Source organism: Lycium ferocissimum, chromosome 7, assembly GCF_029784015.1.
Source record: "Lycium ferocissimum isolate CSIRO_LF1 chromosome 7, AGI_CSIRO_Lferr_CH_V1, whole genome shotgun sequence".
NCBI lineage: Eukaryota > Viridiplantae > Streptophyta > Magnoliopsida > Solanales > Solanaceae > Lycium > Lycium ferocissimum.
In genome coordinates, this window is record NC_081348.1 from 26159935 (window position 1) to 26170768 (window position 10834).

Genomic DNA, 10834 nt, shown 5'->3' on the forward strand with positions numbered 1-10834 from the left:
GTTCATTGCAAAAGACCATATCTTTGAAAGTTCGAGAAAAACCAAGACCGTAACTTTGTGACTGAACTAAGAATCATAAAGTCATGAAGACATATCTTTCACTGATGAATCTGCAGCATCGCTGCAATTATAGATGTAACACTTGTTGATCTTTTGACTTACGCAGTTATAGAAAACTATATAATCTCCTTGTTCCCTGTAGTCACAGAATTTGGACATGTGCATTTTTAACTTCTGTGTATCCTGTAAAGGGTATTATGCTTGTGCTGTATGGTTTTGCACTGATATGTTGCACGAGTAGTTTTGACAGTCTATTCAACATGTGTAGGGTCTATTAGCAGCTTGTGGGATGACCTTGCAAATTGGAAGGGGTTTTGGTGGTTGGGCACATTCAGCTCTGGAGTACTATGGAAATGCAGAACCAGTGGAACAAAGCGGGTGAATCAGGTAGAAGAATTCTTCTAGGCAAGCCAGAAGAATAGTCCCAGTCTGGAGTAAGAAAGGATCAAGCTTTTGATGATGAAGTTAATGGTACCACATATATCATCCTACCAGTGTAATTACATGTTTTGACCTCTTTCTATTTTCAGAGCTTAGGTCTCGTCGGTTCGCGTTGAGCATGTTTCAGTGAGGTTATGTGTTGAAGACTTGATTTGATTAAAAGTCAGACTATTAAGACTACTCTGGGGGAGATTGTGATATCATAGTCAAACTTCCGTGGCGTTTGGTTTTGATTTTGGTTTGGTTTTAGAAGAGAATTATGTGGGTGTGGGGACAAGTTGGTTTTGGTTATGGTTAACGAGTACTGTTTGAAAATTATATCTTTAAGACGAAATACTTTAGGCTAAAACCCAATATAATATACTGACTATTTTTCTTGTTTAGCAACTAAAATACTCATCAAATTGAGAGAAAACAAGAAGGGAAATCAGTTCAATAAACAAAGGGAAGCACAAATGCAGTACATTTCGGTGCCCCTTTTTGGTTGGAGCTACGATAGTAGGAGAACGTGTTTGGTTTCAAAGCTAAATTAATTGGTTTTCGAAGCAGCAAAAATACTACAGATTTTTTGTTCGGTAATTAACTTTTTTTAATTAATCGCCAAACAATCTACAGTTATTCGGAGTATTTTACTTTTCGTTGTTCGATTTAAGGTCTGTCCAACGAGGCTTTGCTGCTAATGTTTGAAGCCTGTAAGATGAATTGAGCATGGGGTCTGTGAGTTGTGACTTACGTCAATGACTCCATATGGATGTTCCATCACGCAAAGGGAGGATCCAGATCCAGTATACACAGACACCGTTTGTTTTTTTTTTTTTTTTTTGTTGGTTTATCTGTGGATCCTCTGGGATTCACTAGCGTAATTAATTTGTATTCGTACGTAAAAAGTGTGTGTCCTACCAAAGATGACTTTATTTTCAGCTTTTCAGGAATCAAACTTACGATCACTCGTTAAAAGTGGAGGAACCTTTACTATTTTACGACACATGTTGGCCGGCGGGTATGGCAGAAATAGAGGAAGGGGTTCCAATTGAATCTCTATCGCCAAAAATTTTTACCCAATAATAGTATAAAAACATTTTTTTATCGTATGGAGTAATTGTTGAATCTGATTGACGTTGGGGAATATTTTAGTAAGTATATAGAGGCAAACAGGTTTAACACATATTTTTATTGGATCATAAGTCCAATCCTCGGTATGACGGTATTTTTGAATCCTCTGAACTCTTGTATGAATTTTTGGCTCCGTTATTTCCATCGATGCTATACATCTGCCTTGCCTTTTTATGTTTTTGCGTTCTTTTTACTTTTCCTGCTAGCCGCTAGCAGAAATCTATTAATCAATAGAAAAATAAAATATCACTAAAAAAATACTTTATGCAGAATGTAATTTGCACTCGTAGCATTTCGCTTACCACTAAAAAGAAGAAAAAAATGTATTATGTGGGAATTGATCCACGAAGGTAAATAACTCAACTTTCAATCAAATGCACCATTTAGTCTTTTTGTAGTATGTGTTCCAGGTAGTATTATACTAATTTTAGAAAATATATACATAAAATACCTAATTTTATGGTGAGACCATGTGTTTACGTGCCTAAAAATAATGCCTAAAATCGCCCCCGGACAACAAGAGCAAAAAACCGATTAGTTACATAGGAAACATGCAAAAGCAGCAAGACATACGCAAACAAATTATAGAAAGAATGTAAGAGGGGTGGCTGTACTTATCGATGTGTGTCTGTGTGCGTATATATCAAGGAGATTTAAATCTCCCAAAAAATTTTAAAAATAAAAATTTGTACTTTACTACGTGATTGATCGAATATTATGTGATTCATGGAAGTTTCTTTGTGGTTGCTCTTTGACAAATGACAATGGAGGGGTGAATCTAACCACTCTTCAATTCATTGGATAATGAATACAACTGTATTTTGTATCCTATATAGACCATAATAACCCTATACTATGGTGTGATTGTATTCTTGCAGTTAATAGTAGATTATTACTTAATATCATATTAAATGGTACTTTAAGTTTGGAAAATAGTAGATTTGTCAACGCAGAATATTATGGAATTGAGCCTAATTTGCAGTCTTCACCAAACAAAATTGAACGAGAATCCATTTAAAATAAATTAATCTTGAATCCAATAAAAATAATACAGAAAGAAGCGCCTGATGATATGGTTTCAATTTTTATTTCTTTTCTTCTTCTTTTTTTAGTTTCTTAATTAATCATTAAAGTTTGTCGACTTTTATAGCAATTAAATTAAAAAGCTTTTCTTTCGTTGAAAGAGTAGTTTTTGGGGAAATTTAAGAATTTCTTTTGCAAGGACTCTTTTTCAAATTTGGACTCAAACGCCACCTTGAGAAGATCAAACAAGCGCTTAGTAAAGTTTGGGCCCAACACTCCAAAAATAATTTTAGAAGTTTAAATTAAGATTCAAAAAAGAACTTATCCGTTGCTGTAATATTTAATTGGCATTTGTGACGCAAAGTTAGATTAATCGAACCAGTCAATTCCGAATATCATATGATTGAAAAATGACAGGATCCAGGCATGTAGGGTTGTGCCTAAAATAAAGTGGACATTGAACAATTTGTCCGAGGAAAAATTGCTAGAAAAGTGAGTTAAAATGAGCATTGTTGCAGTTAAATGTAATATGGTTCACCTGGAACTAAACATAACAGCTAATAGTCTACACGTGAGAGTACCTCGAGAAATTCAATTCAATTTTTGAATTTGTGAAAAGTATTTTTTTGAATTATTTTCAATTTCTCAAAAATCTAGTTTGAATTGAGAGAAATTGAAGTCATGAGATGACATGTCGAAGTCACTTGGGTTCTAATCAAACAGGATTTTTCAGTAATAGAGTAAAGAATGCTAGCAAGGAGAACAGAAAAAAAAAAAAAAATACTGCACTTGAGATACGTCCCATGAAATAAATTTCGACACATTTTTATTGTTACACTAAAAATTTTCCTTCTGTTAAGAGAACTAAATAATTTATCTATATGCAAAGATTTCTGTTTTACCCTTAAGCACAGTATAACTTTTTGAGAAAGGAGAATCAATTGACTAAACCCCGTCAAACCATGTAATTCCACTTTCCACCCTGTGTTTTTTTCCATATGAATTTAATGGACACTCAAATTCTAGAACATTTCTGCCCCATAAAGGAAAATGCGTATTAAGTTGAGAACTTGGGTTTAATTATAGGGTAAATATATTTGGCACAATCACAAATGGCACAACTTGACACAATTTCACCTTTTTACGGGTATTAATGTAATTCCACATAGCCTTTGAGGGTGTACCAGTAAATTTCTCTTTTTTCTATTCCATTGATACCGTTCCTGAAAAGTTAGAGGGAATAGTCAAAATAATTCAAATTTTACTCTCTTTCTTCAAGACCATAATTACTTTTTCTTCCCAATAACATTCAACAAGAAAAAACGTGCAATACACCTATTCCAAGTACATCCACTTACATATTATTGCTTCATTGTGAAGCAAATTAAAACAATAAACTGTTGAACTCCGCAACAGTGGAGTAGTTTAGTGGTGGGAGAACAACAGGGGTAGGTAAAAATGGGTAGAGGCGCTCAGTCAAGACATTGCCACGTAGAATACCTCATCAAATGTCAGTGCCACGTAGGATTGGATGTCCATCTTGGACAAACTTAACGGGTGAGGGGTATATTTATAACGGCAGGGGTATATTTGGACCAAAAGTATAACGAGGGATATATTTGGCGCTTTTCCAATAGTACAAGGGTATATTTGGCCTTTTTCCGTTTTAAATATATAATGTAGCTATGATAGGTAATTCAAATACAACATTTAGCTACTAGATGTAATTAAAATAAAGTGTAGTTATTAAATATAGATATCTCTTATATGTTCTCTACACAATGTAAAATTCTCATTTAATTTATCTCTCTCACCAGTGAGAAAACGACAGTTACAATATATTATCGTACATTTATCTATTTCTGAGGTCATTTGCCCTTTGCGTTTAGTTATCTTTCTTTTTGTGCTTTTGTTAATGTAATAAAACGGAAAAGGTGGAAGAAATCAGGATTTTAACAGATGCAGTCATCAAAGCTAGTAAACAAATAGACACATGTATCAATTTTCAAACCTCCTCTTGATAATTATAAAGGATAGAAAACTATGGCAAATTGGCATTTGGCAATTGGATTATATTTACAAACAGTTGTTAGTAGTCACTGGATTTACTGATGCATCCGAGGTTTGATGTAATAGTCAATAAAGTGGATGCACCGTACAAATTCCACTAGATGCAGAAATAGTTGAAGATGTATGATTCTTGCGATACTCATCTGCTTAAGTCTTGATGGACACACATAATAATTCGATGCTTGTGCTGCTGGGAGATAACAAATATTTTGTGGGAACGTTGAAGAGCGAAACCTGGCTCGAACACCACATCGCCAAAATCCACATAAATCTTAAAAGTTCTAGTGCTTTAATTTGTATTTGGAGAAGTACCAACCCTATAAACATGTTCTTCCCCAGTGCATTCATCAATATCAACAATCCAATGGCTCCTCCTTCCGCTAACAATCCTATTACCTTCTGAAACACTAATTTTACTAACTAGTAACCCTTCTCCAATGGGTAGAAAGTAACCCTTGTGATCAAAATTTAACCTAGGTCCTTCATGTAGGCGTTGTACCCTACAATAAATGCACCTTTAACACTAACACCTTGTTGTGCTGCTTCAAATACTTCTTGAAAATCCTCCAATTTGCAATCAATAAGTACAAAATCAGCTCCTTCATAGTTACTTGCCAATAAAGTTTTAACGTCGTCACCAATCACAAACTCAACAAAATTTGCATAGTCTCCCAATAATGTTTCTTTAATTGCATGCATTTCTTGCTCTCTACGTAATATACACACCACCCGGCCACCAGTTTGTTGAGCCGCCGCTACTAAGCCTAGTAGCGCGGATCCAGGGTGGCTGGAGCATGCCATCACCATGAGCTGCGAATTATTTCCAGCAGCCATGGCGGATATGAACTCTGTTACATCAGGCGTGTTTCCTCTTTCACCCTAAAATCTCCAAATAAAAATCAAATTAATGATGAGAATATTACTGAAGAAAGACGAGCTTTAAAACAAGCTCAAGTTATTATACACGGTATATAAAATGTTAAAATTGTTTCTTATGTATATATGCTAGAAGTTGAATCCCCTTGAGTTTTTATGTGTTATTTCTTTATATTTTGAATCTCTGTAGTGAAACAGCTCCGCCACAGACGACATGCATATTATAGATTTACATAGCTAACCCAATTAACTTGTTTGGGATTAAGATGTTATATATAGCTATGTTATTGTTATACTACTGAAGAGAAAATAGCTAGAAATCAGAAAATGAGTACAAAGGAGAGGAAAAGATTAGATTGTGTGTTACTTACCATTTTTAGAGTTTTGAGAAAAGCATTGATAGCATTTTCAGCAGACCAGCAATCCATATTTCACGATTCTGCTGTTAATGTTATTTTGGATTGTTTAAACTATTTATAGAAAGGGTTTACAAGATTGTCTTCCTTCAATTCTAAATAATGAGGTCAAGTTACAATAATAATTGCATAGGAACAACTGAGGGAGGTATTTGTTGAACAAGATTTCAAATTTGTTGCCAAAGTGGAGAACGTCACTTTCTTATTAGTGTGTTAATGAGGAGTATTTTATTGGAAAAATTGAACTTATTCATATCAACGTATGCGACAAAGTAATAAGTGAAACACGAGTCTGTTGTATGAGAAATTTATTCATAATGAACTTTACTTCAATTAAAAAAAATCCAACATCAACTCAGATAGTGTCCAATTACCTACATTCTATTAATTTATTATTATTACATCTATTTATCACTTAATAGTGGTAACTTAAAATGATTTGATGTACGTACCTGTTCCAATTAGCTGTTCCCTATTTTATTTGTTTGTATGCTTCTGCCACCTAATAAAATATGGTTAATCCATTAGATATGTTCTTATTAGGACGATACAGAAAGTTATACTATCTTTATTTTTCTGGTTAGGTCAAGTCACATGATTCATCTAAACTCTTTTCTAAGACCCGGAAATTGAAAGGGAGAAAGAAAATAAGAACTCCAATAATATTAATTTGTATTCGGTGTTTACACTAAACTTATGACTACACGAGATATGTCATCAAATAAATATAAATAATTAACATGTATTCTCGTCTTAATTTATGAGTTAACCCTGTCTTTGTGATCAATGAAGTGGATTGAGAATCATAACATCTCAGGTTCAAATTTCAGCAGAAGCAAAAACACTAGGTGATTTCTTCTCATATATCCAAGCCTTAATTGGTGGATAGAGTTACTCGGTATTTGTGCTAGCTAATGAGAAGTAGCAGGTACCCCGTAAAATTAATCGAAATGCGTGCAGGTTAACCTGGACACTATAATTATTAAATTATGCTATATGGTACTATAAATAGCAAAGGGATGCGAGTAAATATTTCTTATCTAAGACTCCTTTCTAAACTACTAGCAGTTTGTAGCCTAATTTCTCTTTTTCTCATGCATGCTTTCACTAGAATTTGGAGTCCTTTTCTTGTGAAAAAATCACTTTAGTTTTCTGGAAATGGAAAAGTCTCTTTCTTCTCATTTTGATTCTCTATGGCATGGCAATAAACTAAGATATATATGGAATAGATAACACCTTGCTGAATTACTTAATTATTTATATATAGATAAAACACTATGGTTGACTTTAATTGAAATATAGGATTGATTCAATTTAGCTAAGTATTATATAAGATTACGTAAAACAAGTTGATAACTATTGATTCAATTTCATCATTTAAAAAAAAAAAAAAGTGGATGTAAGAGTTTGTCAAAATTATGATTGACTTTAATTGAAACATTAAATTATCTCAACTTAGCTAAGTATTAGATATAATTAAGTAGCAATTAGTAAATTTAGATCTAATTCAATCAATAAAACAGTACATGTAACAAGTACTCAATACTATGATTGACTTTGATTGGAACATTAAATTGCTTCAATTCACCTAAGTATTATATAAGATTGATGTCACGTCCCAAGATACCCGCTAGACGTGATTGGCACCCAGCAAACACCACCCGCCAGGCGAACCATATATCATACTCTTAATCATTTATAAAAGCACTAAAAGAAAATAAGTGTAGGTCCAACAACGTTATTAATGATAAAAATGCGAAATAGTCGCCAACCAAATCCATAATCGATTTATGAAAACCAATCAACGTTAAGATAAAAAGAATCTCTAGCCCACATCCCACGCTAAGACCACGGAGCATCTAACAGAAGTTCATGAGTTTGAGTGTCGGTATGTAAACCCAAAATAAAAGAAATAACTAGAAATAAACTAGATAAAGCTAAAATGGTCGCTCCACGAACAACGCGGGCTCACTTCGCAATAATCCACTCACGAAGTCTTCAATTACTAGCCTCGTTCTCAACGACAAGATCCGTATGGACATTTATAAGGAATGAGTTATACATAAATATAACCCAAGAAGATCCTCGACCCGCCACTTCAAATACCCCTGGAACAAGTGTTAGAAAATACAAACACACAACAAGTACAAAAATATTATGCACATGAATATATCATTATATAATAGCAACCAAGGGCCAAACCATTGTTTATCAAATATATTATATTTCTCAACACAATTTACACTACGAACCGTCATAAGTGGCAAGAAGAATTAGTCAACACTATGAATCCACGGCAACATACACAATGTGCCAAATATGTCAGGAAGCATACACAAGGCCCCAATATCATCAAGAAGCATACACAATGCTAAGGGAAGCATACACAATGCCCCAATATCATGACTCACAGCTATATCACATCACAAAATAATTTATAAAGAGAGTTTTGGATTATTTGAAAATAAAGTATATGCGCCGTCCAAGGACCACCGATTCTCGCTAAGCACACGCTCGTCCCAACACATAGACCAGGCAGAAAAATATATTTTTAAAACGGGTTTTGAAAAGCAAGTACCCAAAGCTTAAAGTCTCACTTACCTCAAATTCACAATTCAAGCACACTTTCCAATAAATCAAAACTGTGTTCTCGAGTCTCCGTATTGCCTCAAACTACACAAAAATGGATTTAGAATGGTCAAAACCCTTAGGTAAACCACTTCTATATTTTTAGAGGCTTAAACTAAAGTCAAATTTTAAAGGACGAAAACGCCTTCCGGTCAATGTGTTCAAAACCCGACAAGACATATGTTTTCGGGAAGGCCTTAACGAGAGGATTCCAACGATATATAGAAGTCTAAAATCCGACACTATTTTCCTTTTCAAATCAATGATTTTGATTGAGAACCCTAGAGCTAAACTTTCTCCATTCCTCAAAATATTCCCATGTTTTCACCATAAAGATTCACCTAATAATTATGTACGTACTTAAATAAAAGTTTAGAGTCATTACCTTGATGAGTTGGGTAAAATCTTTATTTTTCTCCTCTCCCTTCCTCTCTTTTTCTCCCTTTCTTCTATCGCTTTTTTTTTTTTTTTTGCTTCGCGTTTTCTCGCTCTCGTTACGTTGGCTTTTCCTTTTTAAAAACATTCTTCTCTTTTCTTTCAAATTGTTTTTTTTTTCCTTTTCCTATTTGGGCTTGGCCCACCAAATTCCTTATTTTCTATTTTTTTTAATACTAATTACGAATTTCTTTTCTTTTAAATTCCTTTTAGCTAAAATTACCAATTAAACCCTTATTAAAAAAATTGGGTTATTACAATTGAGTAACAATTAGCAGCTTTTGATTTAATTCTATCAAATTTAAAAGAAAAAAGAAAATGTAATTAGTAATTAGTACTATGGTTGACTTTAACTGAAACATTGAATTATCTCTATTAGTTATATATTAAATGGAAAAAAGTAATAATGAGCAACTTTAGATCTAATTCAATCATTTTTTTTAAAAGAGTGGATGTAAAAGGTAGTCAACACTACGGTTGACTTTAATTGAAACAATGAATTATCTTAATTTACCTGAGTATTAGATAGAATTGAGTAGCAATTAGTAAGTTTATATCTAATTCAATCAATAAAATACTGGATGTAACAAGTAGTCAATATTATGATTAACTTTAATTGAAATATTGAATTGCTTCAATTTAGCTAAGTATTATATAAGATTGAATAACAATTAGCAACTTTTGATTAAATTCAATCATTTTTTTTAAAGTAGGTATAGCAAGTAGTCAATACTATGACTGACTTTAATTGAAACATAGAATTATCTCAATTAGTTAATTATTAAATAGAATTGAGTAGCAATTAACAAGTTTAGATCTAAATCGATCAATTTAAACAAAAATAAAGGTTGTAACAAGTAGTCAACACTATGGTCCACTTTCATTGAAACATTGAATTCCTTCAATTTAGCTAAGTATTATATAGGATTGAATAACAATTTGCAACTTCTAATTTAATTCAATTGTTTTTTTTTTTTTTAAAAGTAGATGTAACAAATAGTCAATAGTATAGTTGATTTTAATTGGAACATTGAATTATCTCAATTAGATAAGTATAAAATAGAATTGAGTAACAATGATCAAGTTTAGATCTAATTCAATCAATTTAAACAAAAAATGTAGATGTAGCAAGTAGTCAACACTATGGTTGATTTTAATTGAAATATTGAATTGCTTCAATTTAGCTAAGCATTATATAGGATTGAGTAACAATTAGCAACTCTTGGTTTAATTCAATCAATTTTTTTAATAAAAAAGTAGACGCAACAAGTAGTCAATATATGGTTGACTTTAATTGAAAAATTGAATTATCTCAATTAGTCAAGTATTAAATAAAATTGAGTAACAATTGGCAAGTTTTGATCTAATTTAATCACTCTAAAAAAATAATGAATGTAACAAGTCATCAACACTATGATTAACTTTAATTAAAACATAAAAATTATCTCAATTTAACTAAGTTCGATAGAATTGAGTAGCAATTAGTAAGTTTAAATCTAATTCAATCAATAAAATAGTGGATGTAACAAATAGTCAACACTATGGTTGACTTTAATTGCAATATTGAATTACTTCAATTTAGCTAAGTATAGGATTGAGTAACAATTAGCAACTTTTGATTTAATTCAATTAATTAAAAAAAAGTAGATGTAACAAGTAGTAAATACTATCGTTGGCTTTAATTGAAATATGAATTATCTCAATTAGTTAATTATTAAATAGAATTGAGTGACAATTAGCAAGTTCATATCTAATTCATTCAATTTAAACAA

At 32.3% G+C, this 10834-nt stretch overlaps 1 protein-coding gene across 1 annotated transcript; it reads right to left on the minus strand.

Annotated features, from left to right (window-relative positions):
• Positions 1-4639: 4639 nt before the first annotated feature.
• Positions 4640-6117, minus strand: LOC132062634 (uncharacterized). Its single transcript, XM_059455166.1, has 2 exons — positions 5955-6117; positions 4640-5586 (listed from the first exon to the last, which is right to left on the minus strand). Exons 1-2 carry the CDS (start codon positions 6009-6011, stop codon positions 5176-5178), a joined length of 468 nt encoding a protein of 155 aa, XP_059311149.1. The 5' UTR covers positions 6012-6117; the 3' UTR covers positions 4640-5175.
• Between the last annotated feature and the right edge of the window lie 4717 nt (positions 6118-10834).

Bases quoted from the DNA above. Each gene is read 5' to 3' on its own strand.
- LOC132062634 (XM_059455166.1), bottom strand. From the start codon at position 6,011: ATGGATTGCTGGTCTGCTGAAAATGCTATCAATGCTTTTCTCAAAACT. The intron at 5,587-5,954 runs GTAAGTAACACA...TGGAGATTTTAG, and splicing joins TTCTCAAAACTCTAAAAATG to GGTGAAAGAGGAAACACGCC.